Source organism: Erythrolamprus reginae, chromosome 4, assembly GCF_031021105.1.
Source record: "Erythrolamprus reginae isolate rEryReg1 chromosome 4, rEryReg1.hap1, whole genome shotgun sequence".
Taxonomy (NCBI): domain Eukaryota; kingdom Metazoa; phylum Chordata; class Lepidosauria; order Squamata; family Dipsadidae; genus Erythrolamprus; species Erythrolamprus reginae.
This window is the reverse complement of record NC_091953.1, coordinates 1,111,544-1,131,474: the sequence shown is the minus strand read 5'-3', so window position 1 is coordinate 1,131,474 and position 19,931 is coordinate 1,111,544. Positions and strand designations below refer to the sequence as shown.

General features: G+C 48.2%; 2 protein-coding genes across 4 annotated transcripts in view; one reads left to right on the top strand and one right to left on the bottom strand.

Annotated features, from left to right (window-relative positions):
• The window catches only part of LOC139167178 (secreted frizzled-related protein 2-like), a 10,235-nt gene extending 4,204 nt beyond the window's left edge, over positions 1-6,031 (bottom strand). The window contains exons 1-2 of one of the 3 annotated variants that reach the window (XM_070751597.1): positions 5,970-6,031; positions 754-1,260 (exon numbers count right to left, since the gene is read on the bottom strand). In XM_070751597.1, coding sequence (XP_070607698.1) covers positions 754-1,260; positions 5,970-5,976 — 514 coding nt within the window. In that variant the 5' untranslated portion in view covers positions 5,977-6,031. Of the gene's footprint in view, positions 1-753; positions 1,261-2,364; positions 2,477-3,116; positions 3,234-5,969 lie in introns of those variants that run through there. The other 2 variants (XM_070751599.1, XM_070751598.1) reach the window with 2 other exon arrangements.
• A 3,906-nt stretch (positions 6,032-9,937) lies between these two features.
• On the top strand, positions 9,938-19,520 carry LAMTOR1 (late endosomal/lysosomal adaptor, MAPK and MTOR activator 1). Its single transcript, XM_070749396.1, has 5 exons — positions 9,938-10,112; positions 14,078-14,220; positions 15,686-15,763; positions 17,842-17,968; positions 18,713-19,520. Exons 1-5 carry the CDS (start codon positions 10,071-10,073, stop codon positions 18,803-18,805), a joined length of 483 nt encoding a protein of 160 aa, XP_070605497.1. The 5' UTR covers positions 9,938-10,070; the 3' UTR covers positions 18,806-19,520.
• Positions 19,521-19,931: the final 411 nt, after the last annotated feature.

Below are 19,931 nucleotides of genomic sequence, written 5' to 3'. Positions count from 1 at the left end.
AGCAACAAAGACACACCCACTCATCAGCAGAAGAATCCTGGTGGGGGCTCCAAATTGACTTTCTGGATCCTTCAGTGGCTGAGAATGAGATGGGGTGCAATGCCCCCTCCTTCCCAATATAAAAATGTGATTGCTATTCCTTCCTTCCGAGGTGGGTCAAATGCAGACCTAGATTTTTTTGGAGCAAAGCGCTTAGAGAGGGCTATAAAAGCACTATGAAATGGCATATAAATCTAAATGCTATTGCTATTACTTCCTTCCTTCCTTCTATCCATCCATCCTTCACATGTGGGTCAAATGAGGACCCAGATTGTTGGGGGCAAGAGGCTGACTCTCTGTAAACCACTTAGAGAGGGCGGTGAAAGCACTGGGAAGCAGTAGATAAGTCTAAATGCTATTGCTATTCCTTCCTTCCTTCCTTCCTTCCTTCCCGCCTTGTTTCCTTCTTTCCTTTCTTCCTTCCTTCCTTTTTTCCTTCCTTCCTTCCGAGATGGCAAATATGGGGGCAAATATGCTGACTCTATAAACCGCTTAGAGGGTTGTGAAAGCACTATGAAGCGGTATATAAGTCCCAATGCTATTGCTATGCTATTGAAGGCCCCCCGCTGGGTTAAGGGACGCAGCGCACGGTACATTCATGGGCCAGAGTGGTTTCCCCCAAAAACGAGATCAGCTTGCTCCAAGCAGTGCCTGGGTGGGTGGTCTCTGTGACCAGCCCCTCCCCTTCTCTGCCGCCCTCCCCCCGCCACTCACCTTCTCGCGGGGGCTGTTCCTGGTCCTCGGGCCCCACGGGTGGGATGCAGAGCTCGTTGCCCCCGGGGAAGCGGCTGCAGTTGAGCATCTCGGGCCAGGGGAAGCCGAAGGCGGCCATGACGGGCAGGCAGCTGTCGCGCACGGCCTGGCAGAGGGCGCGGCAGGGGTAGACGGGCTCCTCTACCTGGCTGAGGCAGACGGGGGCAAAGAGGGAGCAGAGGAACTTCTTGGTCTCCCGGTGGCACCGCTTGGTCAGCAGGGGCACCCAGGAGGCCGCCTGCTGCAGGGCCTCCTTCATGGTGTCATGGCCCAGCAGGTTGGGCAGCCGCATCTCGCTGTAGCCCACGCCGTGGCACAGGCTCATGCTGCTGGGCAGGGGCTTGCAGGCGCTGCGCCGCGAGCTCAGCTGCACCAGGTGATGCGGGAAGGAGGAGGCGGGGCCCCACCAGCAGCAGCCCCCAAGAGCGAGCAGGAGCAGCAGGAGGCCCCTGACCGCCATCGGGAACCCTGGAGGGACGAGAGAGAGAGAGATGCGACAGTTATTAATTTAAAATAATCTTTATTAAATATTTACATTTAAAACAACAGAAACAAAAAAAATAAGCATGCAAACCAAAATGTGACATACAGCTGTATAATGTATATGGTTCAAAACCATTGAAAACGAACAATTCAAACAGTTAAGCTAATTTAGTTCCCACTAGGCTGCACGTCCCTTGTGGAAGGAGCCACATAGAAACCACAACAGCCACGGAATGCCAGAGTCGGAAAGGGACCTTGGAGGTCTTTTAGTCCAACCCTCTAGCTCAGGCAGGAAACACTAAACACTTTAAGACAAATGGAGGGGGGGGTCTCTTTTTCAACACTCCTCTGGGGTGGTAGGGGGAGGTTGGACTTGATGACCTCCAAGGTCCCATCCAACTGGGGTATTCTGTCTCCCCTCGTCCCAGCTGTGCCACCCACCCACCTACCCATGAATTTTGAGACTGATTCTTCCTTATTTGGCCAGCTGGTGGGTCCTTTTATCCCCTCCCCACTTCAAGAGCAGAAGGTCCACCCTCCAAACTAAGCTCCAAGCTCTCCTCTCAAACAACTTTCTTTCTTTCTCTCTTTCTTTTTTTATCTCTCTTTCTTGTTTGTTTCTTCCTTTCTCTCTCTCTCTCTTTCTTTCTTGTCCCTTCCCTTCTTTCTTTCTTTGTCTCTCTCTTTCCTTCTTTCTCTCTCTTTTTCTTTCTTTCTTTCTTTTTTATTTTTTTTTCTCTCTCTTTGGCGTCTCTTCCTTCCTACCTTTGTCTCTCTCTCTCTTTCTCTCTCTCTCTTTTTCTTTCTTCCTTTCTCTCTCTCTCTCTCTTTCTTTCTTTCTTTCTTCCTTTCTTTCTCTCTCTTTATCCTGTGGCTCCTCTGCCGGGGAGCCCACGGACAGAATGGGGGACAGCCCAGCTTTCTTCCAGGGGATTTGTGAGGCCACGCAGCTCCAAGGAGATGCGCGTCTCTGGCTGCCTGGAGCGGAGGGACCTGAAGGGGAGACCCCGGGAGCGCCCCCCCCCCCGCGCCCCTTCACCCGCTCCTCCCCGGGGCTCCCACCCGCCATCCCCGCGCGCACCTGCCCGCCTGGGAAGCTCCTTCTCGGGGAAGTCGCGTGGGCTGCGATCCGTCTGCCAAGGGCGGCCGGCTGCGGACTCTGCAGGGCGGCGATCGGCCCGGAGACCTCCGCCCAGCCCCCCGCCCAGCCCCCTGCGCCACCCCGCCTGGTCTTGGGCGGCTGCCAGGCATCGGCCGCCCCTCCCCGGCGGAGCTGAGCCAAAAGGAGGGGCTGGGGGTCGCCTTTGCACCCCCTCCCACGCGTGGAGACTTCTGGAGGGGGGGTTGGCCCCGCGGGAGCCCGACCCCGCCAAGCACACCCGGAATCCCAGGGTCCCTGAAGGCGGGTTAGGATGGGGTGCAGAGGGGATGCGGAGTTGGGGGCATCCCCGGTGGCCAAGCCCCAGTCTTGGGAGGGGAAGGGGGTCTTGGGAGGGGAGGGGGGTCTTCGGAGGGGAGGGGGCTCCACCCGCCTTTCAAAGCTTCTGCCGGTGGAAACTTTGCTTTAGCGCAATAGTGCACATCTGGAAAGACCCACATTTGGTGAAAGCCCTAAATTCTCATTTGCGCGCGCTTGGGGTGGTGGTGGTGGTGTTAAATTCCATAATAAAGCTGCTTCTCTCCCCACCACCACCAAACCGCCCCCCTCGGTGCAAAAAGTTCCGGGGGCTCGGGGATGCGACCCTGATCCCTCCCGGGGATGCTGCGCGAATCCGCCCGACGCCCCGCGCGCAGATCCAAAGGCTCCCCCGCGGCTTGACGTGGTTGAAACGGTCACCCACCGTGAAGAGGTCCGGAGTCCGAGATTTTCCCCGCGAGACCCCCGGACTTGGGGAGGGTGCGCAGAAGCCTGGCGAGCGCTGCTGCCGGAGAAGTTTCCTCTGGGGAGCAACGCCGTGGGAAGCGGTGGAGGAGATGGAGTAAAGTACACAATGGTGTTACCCAACACTCCGTCCCCTCCCCTGGGCTCCTTTCTCGCCCCCTCCCTCTCGAGACGCCCTCCAAGAGCGACCCCCCCCCTCCGCCTGCGCTCCGCTTCAGCCCTTGACCATCTGCGCTGCGCAAAACCGGTTTGGTGACCTGGCAGGGGGTGTCTGCGCCCCCCCTCCCAGTCCCCGCCGGGGGTCTCCAGGGAAGTGGATTCCTTTTTTGGCAAAAGTCCAAGGATCAAAGGGAAGCCCTCCCCCATTGTAGTCCTTTTCAGGGGGGGGCTGTTTTATGTCGCCACCAATTTCTGCACCTTGAAAGGGTTTGTGCCAAATTTCAACTTTTTCCAAAGCCTTTAGGGATCATTTTTCTCGGGGAAGATTATTGACTGATTGAGTGAGGGATTGATTGATTGATTGATTGATTGATTGATTGATTGATTGGATGTATATGCCTCCCCTCTCTGAAGGACTATGGGGAGGTTTTTTTTTTTTAGAGCTTATATTCGACTTCTTTTTTATTGCTGTATCTTTTTGTATTGTCATTATGTTGTAAGCCGCCCTGAGTCCTTCGGGATTGGGCGGCATAGAAGTGGAATGGATGGATGGATGAATGAATGAATGAATGAATGAAAGAAAGAATGAATGAATGAAAGAATGAATGAATGAATGAAAGAATGAAAGAAAGAATGAATGAAAGAATGAATGAATGAATGAAAGAATGAATGAAAGAAAGAAAGAAAGAAGGAAGGAAAGAAAGAAAGAAAGAAAGAAAGAAAGAAAGAAAGAAAGAAAGAACGATATTTGTCCTGGTGGAAAATCCACACCACATTTTTATTTTAAAAAACAAGCACAAGAGAGAACAATAGAAAACAGGAAATCTAAATCATTATCAACTTCTATCTAGATCACAGATACAATTGTTTTGCTTCATTTGTCACAGCCGGAAAATCAGCAAAATCTTCATTATCGACTCTGTTTTGTTATTCTTGTCCCTCTACGTGTGATAATTTCTATTTTGTCCCTGCAGTCACAATTCCCTAGAAGCCCTACGTGGCATAGGACCAGATTACATGCGGGACCGCCTTCTGCCGCATGAGTCCCAGCAACCGATTAGGTTCCACAGAGTCGGGACCTAGGGGAAGGGCCTTCTCTGTGGGGGCCCCGGCCCTCTGGAATCAGCTCCCCCCCAGAGATATGCACGCACTGGCCCCACCGTCCTCGCCTTCCATAAAAGCTTAAAGATCTATCTGTGCCACCAGGTTTGGGGCCATGAGACCATCGCACCGTGGCCCAGGAATGTAGTCCGTCTTGCCGTGTGAAGGGGAATGAATGAATTTAAATGTTATTAGAGTTTTTAAAGTTTTTTAGTTATATTAATTGGATTTTTTAGATACGTATATTGTATATTGTTTTGGCCCTCAGTCCTCGGAGAGGGGCAGCATACAAATCCAATAAATAAATAAATAATAAATAAATAATTCGGTGATGGGTGTTTTGTTCATTTATAGAATTCCTCTGCACATCTAGTGCGAATTGGGTTCATTGTTGTCCTTATTGTATTGTGTTTTCATTTATATACTGTAAGCCACTCCAAGGGCTCGGGGAGGGGTGGCATATGAATCCGATAGATAGATGGATGGATGGATGGATGGATGGATGGATGGATGGATGGATGGATAGATAAGAACATAAGAACCTAAGAGGAGCTCTGCTGAATGGAGCCAAAGCCCCTCGAGTCCAGCATTCTGTGTCCCACAGTGGCCCCCCAATTGTCCATGGGGATCTTGAGCAGGAAGAGAAGGCAAGACCCTCCCTTTCCCTGGACCCCCAACAAATGAGACCCAAGGGAAAAGATAGATAGATACTGTAGATTGATTGATAGGCATTCAGTGCCCCTGAGTGATGGATGAGTGGCACCCAAGGTCTGCGTAGAAATCCTGGCCAGAGTCCCAGGGACGAATGATCCCAACGGGGGGAAAGAGTAGAGAGACGGATCCAATTTCTCTGCATAGCGGAGAGAGAGAAGGAAATTGAATCAAGGCCAGACGGGCTGATCAGATCCAGGTCTCTGATGGCGCCTCACCCACCATCCTGCCAGGCTGTAGCTGTGATGGTTGAGTGAATTTCCCCAGGAAGCCGGGGCTCCGTTTCAGGCCGCCCTGTTCTTTTCCAAATGGTGAAGGCCGTTTCTCCAAGAGTGGGACCACCGAGGCTGGGCCAAATGGGCTCGCTCTCTTACTTCGCTCTAAACGTTTCTCTAAAGCACAGCAGATGGGTTGGGATGATGGGATTCACGGCTTCTAGATTAGCTGTTCAAAGGCAGCTCTGAAAGTATTGGGTTAGTCTCCTATGCCTCTTGTTTTTAAAAAATACTTTTATTGAGTTTTTAAAAACAATACAAAAACAAAAAAGGACAATATCAAAACACACAAGCATCTATACATTTTACATTTCTGTAGCATCAGCACAAACATTTCTGTGCATAAGTATCCATCTTTTGGATTATTAATCCATAACAATAATGGTTTCCATTAGTATTAGTTTATAGTTAGCAGTGCTTTATTTCTAACCTCCCTCCGAATTCTCAGTTTTTTAAAAAAAAACTTTTATCCAACTACCGTATTTTTTGGAGTATTAGACACACTGGAGTATAAGTATAAGCACTTTAGTTTTTGGGGAGGAAAATAGGGAAAAGAATCTGCTTACCAGGCATTCATCTGGCTAGCATCTTTAGTCTGGTCAGTTTCAGCACATTATTTTATCCCCTGGTTAGGGCTTTTAAAAAAACCTTATTTGGAGAGAGTAACAATGAAAGAGCTTGCAAGCCAGTAAGAGCTGTTAACATTGTTAGAACCTGGTTAGGGATGGAAAGAAAAATTCTGAGCAAGTTAGAGCAATGAAAAAACCCCCCTGCAAAGACAGGACTTGGAAAACATTCTTTGCAGAGAGTAACAATGAAAGAGCTTGCAAGCGGTAAGAGCTGTTAACATTGTTAGAACCTGGTTAGGGCTGGAAAGAAACATTTGGAGCAAGTTAGACCAATGGGGAAAAACCCTGCAAAGACTTGGGGCTTGGAAAACATTCTTCACAAAGAACCTGCAAAATAAGAGCTGGGAAGATTGTTAGCACCTGGTTAGGGCTGGGGGGAAAGAGCTTCCAAAAAAGCTACCTTATATAAGTATAAGAAGCATCTGAATTTTCAGCCTCTTTTAGGGAGGAAAAAGGTGCATCCTATACTCAGAAAAATAGTTCTGAAACTAAATTTCATTTTAGCTCCACTTCCCTTGCTCCCAAAATATTTGGGTTGCTTTTACTAAAGTGGGTGCAACTCTGGATTTTCAGATTTAAGATAGCATGCTCGTCCATGAATCTGATATAAGCAGAGACAGGTATTATTATTATTATTATTATTATTATTATTATTATTATTATTATTATTATTATTATTAATAATTAGATTTGTATGCCGCCCCTCTCAGTATTTCGTGATTGAATTCACCAATTTGGATGCACCAAATGGATGCTGCATAGGTGGTTCTTATCTTATGACCATTTGTTCAGTGTCTGTTCAAAATTACAACTGGCACTAAAAAAAAGTGACTTTTAGCTGTTTTTCACAGGATTGTAAGAAGTAATCATGCACCCACCCAGCCAGATAATGGGGGGAATATTAAAATAGGCAGACTATGATATTTCCCCAAAGAAGAAATGGAGAAACATATTCTTTTCTTTTCTTTTTTTAATATAATTTTTATTGTAATTCTTTAAAAACATAACAACCAAAAAGAAACAAAAAAAATATTTACAAAGTACAAAAACAAAACAACAACAGAAAGAAAAAAAGAAAAACACAATTGCACATAACAATCAATGATGTAATTTACATCATCATAAGAGAAACATATTCTTAAAGACAGAAAGCAGCCCCAACAGCTTCCAGAAGACCCCTGAAGTCTTTAGAGATGGAGATTTTGTGCCCATTAAGGAAGACTTTGGGCCAATCTATTCACACAAAAAACACCTTCAGTTCAAAATGATGGAATTAAGAACTGACATCCCCCTCCACCCAAATTCTAAGTACATGACAATGGCTTTCAGGATCTAATAGGATTAACCCACTCACACATCCCAGCTACAGATTAGATGCATAAGAGTGAGCCTCCTCCGGGTCCCATCAGTCAAGCAATACCGGCTGGCGGGATTACAGGGAAGGGCCTTCTCTGTTGTGGCTCCGGTCGTCTAGAACAAACTCCCCCTAGAGATTCAAACTACTCCCACACTTCTGGCCTTCTGAAAGGCTCTAAAAGCATGGCTGGGGCCATTGAGCGATAACATTCTGCTCTGTAGTATGAATAATTCCAGTAGTATGAATGATTGATTGATGGTTGTAGGTTTGTTTAATATTGAGTTTTAACTCTGTATCATTTTATTGTTGTACGCTATTCTAGGGTTTTTAATTTTTGTATTTATCTTATTGTTGTGCACCACCCTCCGTCCGTCGGGAGAGAGCGGCTTATAAATTTGAACAAACAAACACACAAACAAACCCACCACCATTAGAATAGCAAAAGACAGGAGGCTCACTACACTGTCTATAGAATTCTTCATTGGCCTCTGGAGTGCACCACAAATCGACGGAACATAAAACCCCTAAAAATGAACTTGTACCTTCCTCTGAAATACCTAAAATGAGCACGAATATTTGTTTGTTTGTTTGTTTGTTTGTTTGTTTGTTTGTTTGTTTATTTATTTATTTATTTATTTGTTGGATTTGTATGCCGCCCCTCTCCAGAGACTCGGGGCGGCTAACAGCGACAATAAAACAGTGTACAATAGTAATTTGGTATTGATGATTAAAAATCAATTAATATAAAAACCAAACATACATACCATGCATAGAATTGTAAAGGCCTAGGGGGAAAGAGGATCTCAATTCCCCCATGCCTGGCGGCAGAGGTGGGTTTTAAGTTGTTTACGAAAGGCAAGGAGGGTGGGGGCAGTTCTAATCTCTGGGGGGAGTTGGTTCCAGAGGGCTGGGGCCGCCACAGAGAAGGCTCTTCCCCTGGGTCCCGCCAGGCGACATTGCTTAGTTGACGGGACCCGGAGAAGATCCACTCTGTGGGACCTAACTGGTCACTGGGATTCATGCAGCAGAATATAGTATTCACAATTAAAGAAAACAAATACACAACTCCACAGCCTAGACATAAATACCCAACTTCAGGTCACTTGACAATGATAGTCAACAACATGACTTTACTATTGGAACTTAACATCTCATATGATTTAAGCCAGTGTTTCCCAACCTTGACAACTTGAAGATATCTGGACCTCAACTTCCAGAATTCCACAGCCAGCAAATGCTGGCTGGGGAATTCTGGGAGTTGAAGTCCAGATATCTTCAAGCTGCCAAGGTTGGGAAACACTCATTTAAGCTCATTTGTCTGTCCATTTTTCATCCTTTTTTTCTGTTTGTATGTTTTATTTGTTTTGACTGTTTTTATATGTAGAAATTTAATAAAGATTATTTTTTTTAAAAAGAATTCTTTATTGGCCAAGTGTGATGGGACACCCAAGGAATTTGTCTTTGGTGCAGATGCTCTCAGTGGACATAAAGGAAAATACGTCAAGAATCATGAGGTAAAACACTTAATGATTGTCATAGGGGTCAAAGAAGCAATGAGGAAACAATCCATATTAATAAAAAAAATTAAGAATACAAGCAACAAGTTACAGACATATAGTCATAAGTGGGACAAAATGGGTAATAGGAATGATGAGAAAAAAATAATAGTTATAGTAGTGCAGACAGTGAATAGTTTGGCAGTGTTGAGGGAATTATTTGTTTAGCAGAGTGATGGCGTTTGGGAAAAACTGTCCTTGTGTCTAGTTGTCTTGGTGTGCAGGGCTCTGTAGCAGCGTTTTGAGGGTAGGAATTGAAACAGTTTGTGTAAAGGATGCGAGGGGTCAGTAGATATTTTCCCGGCCCTCTTTTTGACTCGTGCAGTCTACCGGTCCTCAGTGGAAAGCAAGTTGGCAGTCAATGATTTTTCTTCTGATTCTCCTCTGAAGTCTGTGTCGGTCTTATAATAACAACAGAGCTGGAAGGGACCTTAGAGGTTTTCTAGTCCAACCCCCTGCTTAGGCAGGAGTCCTTACACCACTTCAGACAAATGATTATCCAACATCTGCTTAAAAACATCCATTGTTGGAGCATTCACAACTTCTGGTGGCACGTTGTTCCACTGATCAACGGTTCTGTCAGGAAATTTCTCCTTAGTTTTAAGTTAAAGGTACATAGGGTTGTATGCAAAAAATTGTCATTTTGATGTATGATTAAAGTAAATAAAAAGTTAAGAGTAACCATAAACTTGCAGATAAATTGTGTGTGTGTGTATCTATATCTGTAATATAATAATATGAAATATATTATACTCTATCTAGGCCAGTGTTTCCCAGCCTTGGCCATTTGAAGGTATCTGGACTTCAACTCCCAGAATTCTGGGAGTTGAAGTCCAAATATCTTCAAGTGGCCAAGGTTGGAAACACTGATCTAGGCCTAGGAAACCTAGCGCCTGCGCACTGAGCGAGGAGAAAAAAACCCAGGCCCGCGCGGAGGTGTCACGTGACTCCGCCGGAGCCACGCCCCCTCCATCTCGTGCTGCCCGCCCCACCCCAGTTTTCCGGAAGCCCGCCACCGCGTGACCGGAAGCCGGAAGAAGGCGAGGCGCCAGCTGAGGGGGGCTCTCCCGTCCCCTCGGCCTCGGGAGCAGCAGAGCCGCCGCCGCCGCCGCCGCCGCCGCCGCCATGGGCTGCTGCTACAGCAGCGAGAACGAGTCCTCCGACCAGGTCTCGGGCCCGACCGGGGAGACGGGGAGGAGGAGGGCGGGTCAGGCGGCCTAATATTCCCCCCCGCTCAGAGGGGGAGGGGGTGCTGCAAAGGCGGGGCCTGCGGGGGGAGGGGAAGCCCAAGGCCAGCCCCGCTGCTCTTATTTGGGGGGGGTCTGTGGGGGTCCCTGTGGAGGTGGGGGGCAGCCTTGGGGGGCTCTGAGTGGGCAAGGCAGCTGTAGGAGGGAGATTCTGGGGAAATGGGAGCCTTGGGGGTATTTGGGAGGGTGGGTGTCCTGGGGGATCCCTGAGCAAGAGAAAAGAGAGGGGGAGGGAGAGAGGCAAGAAGGAAGGAAGGAGAGAGAGAGAGAGAAAGAAAGACTGAGAGGCCCCCCTTGGTGCTGTCTGAACTCAGGGCTTTTCCTTCAGACATTTAATGACCCAACTAGGGAATAGCATCAGTGCCAAAAGGGAAGGGGGTTCTTTCTTTCTCTCTGTCCCTCTCTTTTTCTTTCTTTCTTTTTTTCTTTCTTATATATACACACACATATACATATATATATATATATATCATGTTTTTGCTGAATTTTTAAAATTAAGGGAGACTAGGATAGTGCTATATATACATACATATATACACACACACACACACACATATGTGTGTATGTCTCCCCACCCCCCCTCTCTCTGTGTATTTAACACATCTTTGCTGATAATGAAAAGGAAAGGAGACTAGTATAGATCAACTTCGAGCTTTTTCCTTCAACAGAAATTCGTCAGGATAAAAATGTATGTCTGCTGCCATGCTCCCAAAAGACTCTGGGCGGCTTACAACCAAATGCATATAAAATACAATGTAAACCCCATAAAAACAAGATGGGGTTCGAAGAGGGGCAGCATATAAACCCAATAAAATTAAATAAATAAATAAAACAATTAAAGTGGCAATTAAAAAACAATTAAAAACCACGCATTTCATATAAATTGTTTGTCCTGCCAGTGCTGGTGGAAGTGGGCTCCTCTCCTTACTGGTTCCTTGCCTGGGTATTGGTTTTTTTTTCTTTTGCTTAATTGTGTGATGTCAATCCCGGCTTGTCTGGAGGTTTCAGAGGTCACCTCTGATGATGTTCAGGAGAAGACGGTGAGAAACCCCTGAAGTTCCGAGAGCCCCAATGACCCCCACAGCTCAGCCCTGAGCTACACACCTGCCTGCACTTTCCTTGGCAAGATTTCTGGATTGGTTGCCTTGCTCCTCCTCTTCCTCCTCCTGGGGAGGGAAGGAGGGAGGGAAAGGGCTACCCCAAAGCCACCCAGCCGGCTTTCCTACCTAAGGGGGCCCCAGAAAGGCCACTCTTTCCATTCCCAACCAGAAACAACTGTCTGCCTTCCATTGGAGTCCTGGGGATTGCCCGGAGGAATTCCTGCAGGGTTCTTGGCAGCCGGCTTTGGGGTTGGCTTTGTCATGCCCTCCTCCTGGGAGGACAAAGGGAATGGTGGAAAGCCATCCAGTTTCCTGTCCAGGGCAGGACTAGAACTCACAGCCCCCCAGTTTCTCTCGCCTGATGCCTCTTACCCCTACTACACCGACTGGTTCCCTCCCTTTATTTTACAGAGGGCCAGGCCTGTTTATTTATATTGATTGATATCCTGCCTTTATTGTAGTTAATGAATAACGAAAAGTGTAAATACATTTGAGTCCTTCTTCCTCTTTCTTCCCCCGGCCACACCAACAAGGCAGGTCAGGCTGAGGGTGGCGAATCACTGAAATAGCAGCCGTGGGATGGGATGGGCAGCATCTGGCCTGTCAGCGCTTCCTCCCAGCTGCAGGGGAGCAGACCCAAGGGCTCCTTTGTGGTCATGTGAAATGCAGCCGGCCGAGGGAGGCAGGACTGTCAGTCTGTGGCTGTTGTCCTTGAGACTGTCGGAGCTGGGTCCTTTTCCTGCAGACGTTTCATGACCCAGCTAGGTGATCTCATCATTGCTGAGAAAGGAGGGGTATTTGCTGTCCTGTCAATGTGGGCGGAAGTTTTTATTTTATTTATTTACAGACCTTAGAGTTCTTCTAGTCCAACCCCCTGCTTAGGCAGGAGACCCTACACTACTTCAGACAGATGGTTATCCAACTTCTGCTTAAAAACTTCCAGTGTTGGAGCCTTCACCACTTCTGCAGGCAACTTCTGTTCCAGTGATCAACCGTTCTGACTGTCAGGAAATTTCTCCTTAGTTCTAAGTTGCTTCTCTCCTTGTTTAGTTTCCACCCATTGCTTCTTGTCCTGCCCTCAGGTGCTTTGGAGAATAGCTTGACTCCTTCTTCTTTGTGGCAAACTCTGAGATATTAGAAGGCTGCTATCATGTCTTCCTTGGTCCTTCTTTTCATTAAACCAGCCATGCCCAGTTCCTGCAACCATTCTTCCTATGTTTGTGCCTCCAGTCCTCTAAATCCTCTTTGTTGCTCTTCTCTGCACTCTTTCTAGAGTCTCAACATCCTTTTCTATATCGTGGCGATGAAAACTGAAGGCCTTATAAAGTGGCATTAACCCTTCACATGATCTTGAGTCTATCCCTCTGTTAATGCAGCCTAGAACTGTGTTGGCTTTTTTTGGCAACTGCTGCACATGGAGTAGTAGATGCTTGGAACAAACTTCCAGCAGACGTGGTTGGTAAATCCATGGTAACTGAATTTAAACATGTTTGAAATAAACATAGGTCCATCCTAAAATAAAATACAGGAAATACTAGAAGGGCAGACTAGATGGACCAGGAGGTCTTTTTTCTGCCGTCAATCCTCTATGTTTCTATGGCTGGCTCCTATTTAAGTGATTGTCCAGCAGGACTCCAAGGTCCCTCTCACAGTTACTCCTGTTGAGCAATGTACCACGTAGACTGTAGCTGTACATTTGGTTTTTCCTGCCTAAATGTAGAACCTGACTTTTTTTGTAAGTGGTCACGGCAGCTTCTTGTTTGTGGTTTGTTTGTCTGAGTTGGTGGTTCCTTGGTTGTCCTACTGACAGACAGGCCAGCCACTAATGGGGTATAAATGAGAAGCAAATCCCCACCCACCCCCTTCTTGCACTGATGCAGTTCCCCAGTTGGGTCATGAAATGTCTGCAGAAACACCACCAAGCTCAGACAGGCCCCAGGATCCCCCCCAGAGGCCCCCTGGAGGCTGGAAATGGCCAGTTTCCCAACTTCTGGTGGGCCCAGTAGCCTCATGTTTTGTCCTCTCCAGGCTCCAAAGGCTTCCCTAGCCGCTCCGAGTCTTTGGAGAGGGGCGGCATACAAACCTAATCAATAATAATAATAATAATAATAATAATAATAATAATAATAATAATAATAAAAACACCCTCTCCCTCCAGAGGCTCTCTGGAATCCAAAAACGCCCGCCCAGGGCTGCCATGCAAGCCAAAAATCAGCTGGCCGGCAAACCCATGCACGTTGCAGCCGAGCTAGGGCAACGGCTCGCTTGCCAGCAGATATGGCTCCGCGTGCCACCTGTGGCCCCCATGCCATAGGTTCGCCATCAGTGCCATGGGTATTTAAGGGGGGCTGATGGGAAATTCATGGCGGAGTTTCAACGTCTTGCAATGGAGTCAGTCGATTGGGGTTCCAGCCATGTTATGCTAGCCAACTGTTAGTCCCCTGCTAAAACGCTTGGAGTAAAAGTGCCCTGTCTGCAGAGAGACTGGGAGGCTGTAACTGCAAGTCAGTGAAACTGGAGATTATCTCGTAAAGGGAGGCGCAAATTAGCTTCAATCCTCAGCAGCAGCTCTGGACTCTTATCTCTTAACTCCCCTCACTGAGCAGCTGCCAAGATGAACTCACATGCATGACTTTGGCTTATACAAACGATGCTTTCTATATAAAAAGGCTGATTTGAAATATCAGCGTGGGGATTCCTCCTTCGTTTTCGATCTACGTGGGCCCGGGATGGAACCCTCCCTGGACTGACTCCTTCCTTCCTTCCTTCTTCCCTTCATTTGCAGGGGGAGGAGTCCAAGCCCCTGCTGCCCCCACCCTCCAGCCCCCCCAACAAGTCCATGAACGGGATGGAATCCTGCTGCACTCTGCCCTCAGCCCGGACAGACGAACAGGCCCTGCTCTCCTCCATCCTGGCTAAGACAGCCATGTAAGTCATTTGGGGGGGGGGGGTGTTTAAGAAGCTCTTTATTGATTTTTATTTATTCATGACATTTAAATATGTGAAAGGGTTAAATGAGGTTCAGGAGGGAAGTGAACACAAGAACACGGGGGCACAATCTGAGGTTAGTTGGGGGCAAGATCAGAAACAACGTGAGAAAATATTTGAGTGGTAGATGCTTGGAACAAACTCCCAGCAGACGTGGTTGGTCAATTCACAGGAACTGAATTTGAACATGCCAGGGATGAACATATATCCATCCACGTTAACATCTCGGCATGGCCGAACGGTGACTGACTTGGTATGTGTGTTTGATTGGCTAATGTGTCAGGGTTTTTATAATGGGGTTTTCATTGTTTTTATTGTCTCTGTTTGAGTTCTCCTATCATGTATTGTATTATTCACTGTTGTAAATTGCCGTGAGTCCCATGGGATGAGGTGGCATGGAAGTCTAATCAATGAAATAAAGATTGAGGGCTGGAATACTAGAGGGCAGAAATGGGCTCTTCTCCCCAGTCCACTCCCCACCCTCTTCCCGCGTGGGACCTCTCCAGGCTGGTTGGCAGGATGTCCCAAGGCCTTAGGTCTCGTGGAAGACACAACCCCTTGTTCTAAGCCTTGGCCGCTCCAGGCCCATCTTCCCCAAGTAGCCCTTAACCCCAAGCTGAGTATCGGCCTGCTCCTGGCCCTGGGTTTGGCTTGGGGCCAAGGGCTGACTGGTCCAGAACCCCCCACCCTACCCCACCCCAGCTGGAGGATCGTATGCCTGTGATCCTGAGTGAGGCAGGTGGAGAGTGGCTTTCTCTGACCCAGTGGTTCTCCACCTGGGTGTCTGGAGCCCTTTGGGGGTCGAATGACCGTTTAACAGGGGTCACCTAAGACAAATTTCCCCTGGTGTTAGGAACTAAAGCTTCTATTCTGGCACCTTGGGACATATTTTTACAATCCAACCAATCAGGCATTGACAGTGGGGGCGTCCCTCTGACCTTCCTGCCAATCAGCTTCAAGCTCTGTGGGGAGAATTGGCGCTTGACTTATGGTTGGGGGCCACCACAACAGGAGGAAGCGTATTAAGTATTAAGGGGCGGCATACAAATCTAATAAATTATTATTATTATTGTTATTATTAAGGGGTCACGGCATTAGAAAAGTTGGGAACCAAATAAATTTATATGTGTAGTGAAAGAAAATATTGAGGATAAGCAAATAACTGTGGAAATATAGACCCCCCCACTGAAACTGAATATGTTTTATATGTTGTTTAAGTTTATATGCTGATCTGTCTCTCCATTTTCTTTCATTTTTCTTTCTTTGTATGTTCTGTTTGTTTAAATTGTTTTTCTCTTCTTTTGATTTTTATATGTAGAAGCTTAATCAAGGTTATTTTTTTAAAATAAGAAAGAAATGTTGAGAGCCGCTGCTCTAACCCCTAGGGGCTTCTGTCGTTTTGCAGCAACATCATTGACGTTTCGGCCGCAGACCAGCAGCAGATGGAGCAGCATGAGTACATGGACCGAGCGCGGCAGTACAGGTAGGACATTTTTTGGGGGGGGAGGGGGGGACTGGCACTGCTTTGGTCTGTTTGGGGGGGGGGGTCTCCTTAAGCTCCCTGGGGCAGCCTTGCCCTGAGGTCCCAGGGGTAAGTAGCCCCTGACTTGCAACTACTTGTTTGGTGTCCGTTTGACTGGGAAAGTGACTTGAGACTGGTCCTCGCCCTTGTGGCCATCACGGCCTCCCCCATCCTCACGTGGCACGTGGCAACGAGGGTGGCAGCCTGCAGGGCTCCTCTTCAGGCGACTTCAAAGTCCCCGGGGGGGGGGGGGGGACAGCTTCACTTGACACAACTGCAGGGATTCCCTTAGCTGGGGGGGTGTGATAAAGTGGAGGGCATCTCACTTAATAGCCACCTCGCCACCATTTGTGGTTTTAAGACAAAGGGACAAAAGCCTTCCCACAAGCCATGCCTGGCAGTGGTCAGCTGTCAATCTTAGATTATGGAGGGTCAGAGGCCCCTCTCTGGAGACGCTGCTGCATCAGACTCCATTTCTGGTCTCATTTCTTGCAAAACTTTCATCTATCTATCTATCTATCTATCTATCTATCTATCTATCTATCTATCTATCTATCTATCATCTATTTATATCTCTATCTATCTATCTATCTATCTATCTATCTATCTACTCTATCATCTATCTATCTATCTATCTATCTATCTATCTATCTATCTATCTATCTATCTATCTATCTATCTATCTATTAATTAAATTTGTATGCCGCCCCTCTCCGTAGACTCGGGGCGGCTCACAGCAATAGTAGAAAACAATGTAAAATACAAATCTAATGTTTAAAAAACTAAAAACCCATAATTTAAAAACATACACACAACACACCATACATAACGTATATAGGCCTGGGGAAGATGTCTCAATTCCCCCATGCATGATGGCAGATGTGGGTCTTAAGAAGTTTACGAAAGGCCAGGAGGTTTAGAGCAGTGGTTCTCAACCTGGGGGTCGGGACCCCTTTGTGGGTCGGGACCCCTTTGTGGGTCGAACGACTGTTTCACAGGGGTCACCTAAGGCAAATTTCCCCTGGTGTCAGGAACTAAAGCTTCTATTCTGGCACCTTGGAACATATTTTTACAATCTGACCAATCAGGCGTTGACAGTGGGGGCGTCCCTCTCACCTTCCTGCCAATCAGCTTCAAGCTCTGTTTGGGGAGAATTGGCGCTGGACTTATGGTTGGGGGTCACCACAACAGGAGGAACTGTATTAAGGGGTTGGGGCATTAGAAAGGTGGAGAACCCCTGCTTTAGAGCCTGCAGGTAGGTTCCTCCCCTACAGATAATCCTCAACTTAACAACACTTTGTTTAGTGACCATTCCGAGTGACAACAGCACAAAAAAGTGACTTGTGGCTGTTTCTCACACTTGTGAGTCCATTGCAGCATCCACACCAGACAATGCTTGGCCACTGGTTCATATTTATGATGGTCGGAGTGTCGCTTGGGCAACCATCTGACCAACAACGGGGAAGAAGCCGGGTTCACTTAACAACTACATTATTAACAACTGCAGTGGGTTTCACTCAACAACTACACTCTCAACAACTGCAGGGTAATTCACAACAACTGTGGCAGGAAAACTGTGGTGGTAAAATGGCACAAATTCACTCAGCAGATGTTTCACCGAGCAGCATGCATTTAATAATAATAATAGTAATAGTAATAATAGTAATAATAATTTATTAGATTTGTATGCCGCCCCTCTCCGAAGACTCGGGGAGTCTATTTATTTGTTGTGTGCTGCCCAGAGTCCGTTATGAGTTGGGTGGCTTATAAATTTAATAAACTAAATCAAATCAAATCGAATTTGGGGGGCTGCATTGTAACTCACGGCTACCCGTACTTCAACCGCCTGTCCGACTGAAATCCCTGAGGGTCCAGCCCTGCTGGCAGGAGGGGGTGCAGATCAGAATGGGCCGGTCTGCAGGACGGTTGAGTTTTGGGTCGCCAGTGGAGGGTTGTGGGCAGCCTGTGGGCCTTCTGGGGCTGCCCCTGGTCACCCCTTTGTCTCGCTCCATCCCTCTCCTCCCCCCCCCCCCCCCCAGCACCCGGCTGGCCGTGCTGAGCAGCAGCCTGACGCACTGGAAGAAGCTCCCTTTGCTGCCCTCGCTGACCAACCAGCCCCACCAAGTCCTCGCCAGCGACCCCGTGCCCTTCGCAGACCTGCAACAGGTAGGTGGCTCAGTTGGGTGTCTTAAGAACCTAAGAACCAAAGAAGAGCCCTGCTGAATGGGGCCAAAGCTCATCAAGTCCAGCATTCTGTGTCCCAGAGTGACCCTCCAATTGTCCAGGGGGATCTTGAGCATTCCCTTGACCCCCAATGGATGGGACCCCAGGGAACCCTGCCTGCCTCCACCAACATAGAGGTGGTTCATGGACAGCCAGGGAGGGAGGGAGGAAGGAAGAAAGGAAGGAAGGAGATAGATAGAAAGAAAGAAAGAAAGAGAGATAGAACATAAGAACATAAGGAGAGCTCTGCTGAATCAGGCCAAGAGATATAAACAAAGAGAGAGAACCTAAGAACCTAAGAGGAGCCCTGCTGAATCGGGCCAAAGCCCATCGAGTCCAGCCTTCTGTGTCCCACAGTGGCCTCCCAATTGTCCATGGGATCTTGAGCAGAAAGAGAAGGCCAGACCCTCCCTTTCCCTGGACCCCCAACACATGGGACCCAAAGGAAGAGAGAGATACAGAGAGAATAAGAGAGAGATGATATACTGGATGGATGGATAGATAGATTCTGTGTCACCTGGTGCCCCCCCCCCCCCAATTGTCCATGGGGATGAAGGTCCGAGAGCACCAGAGACCCCGCAGGAGTGCCAGCACCATCCTGGCAGGGTTCTCTCCTCCTGGGCTGGTGTGTGTGTGTGTGTGTCCCCCTTCCGTCCCCTCACCTCTGGCCTCTGCCCCCTCCTCCAGGTCTCCCGGATAGCTGCCTACGCCTTCAGTGCCCTCTCCCAGATCCGCGTGGATGCGAAAGAAGACCTGGTGGTGCAGTTTGGGATCCCCTGACACCCCCCCCTTCTCCACCCCACCCCCCGGGGGTTTCCTCTTCCTCCTCCACTTTTAATTTCTCTCCCCCCCACCACTGGATCGACACCACAGCCGTGGGTCCTCGTGCACAAGAAGAGACACTGGATCCGTCATCTGGCCACGGGGACACTTAGCGCGTGGACAGCCCAGGCTGACAGAGAGACCCATCACTTGGCACCCCCTCTTCCTCCCCCTCCCCTCTCTGGCTTGGCAAGGCCCTGTGTCTGGTCAGGCTGGGCAAAGGCGGCAGAGCTCGTCCACTCGCAGGAGGAAGGTGACTTTGGTACTCAGGCCGGGGGTGGACGTTGGGCTTCATTGACCGCTGCGGTTGTGGCTCTGGAATTTTTGGCTTTCAAGGGCAGGAGGGGGTGGAGGGGGACAAGCAAGGCAGAGGGAGGTGGGGGCCTCTTGTCCTCTCCCCCCCCCATTTTGTCCCTTCCCATCCCCTGATCCTGGGAGGTTTTAGAGTGGGGAAGGGGCACGGGTGAATGGGAGCTTTCTTTTTCTTTTTAAGTGGGGGGGGAGCAACCCAGCCACGCCAAGCGAAGCCTTTTGGTCTTAGCCCCCTCCTTTGCACCCCCCTCCCCTGTTTTACCTCGCTGAGCTGTTCATTTTAATTATTACTATTATTATTATTATTTTTGGTTTTGCTAAAGTAGGTTAAGAAAAATATCAATATATTCATCCGAGCAAATGGCTGCTCTTTATTTGACCGGAGGCGGAAGGGTGGGACCATTGTGTTTATACGCGGCTCAAAAAAATAAAGGGAACACTTGAACACCACAATAGAACTCCAGAATCTGTGAAATCAAACTGTCCACTTAGGAAGCAACACTGGTGGACAATCAATTTCATTTTGTGGTCAGCACGTTCAACTTTGTACAGAACAGAGGATTCCATGAGAATATTTCATTCGCTCAGATCCAGGATGGGGTCTTTGAGTGTTATCTTTGTTTTTTTGAGCAGTGTACGTAATGGTGGGACCTCCCTTGGGACAGTTTTGGTCACCCGGGCACAAAAACAATAATAAAATTGAGACAAAGAGCAGAGGCGAGAAACCAGAATGACCGGGGGACTGTCCGCTAGAACAGCGTTTTCCAAACCT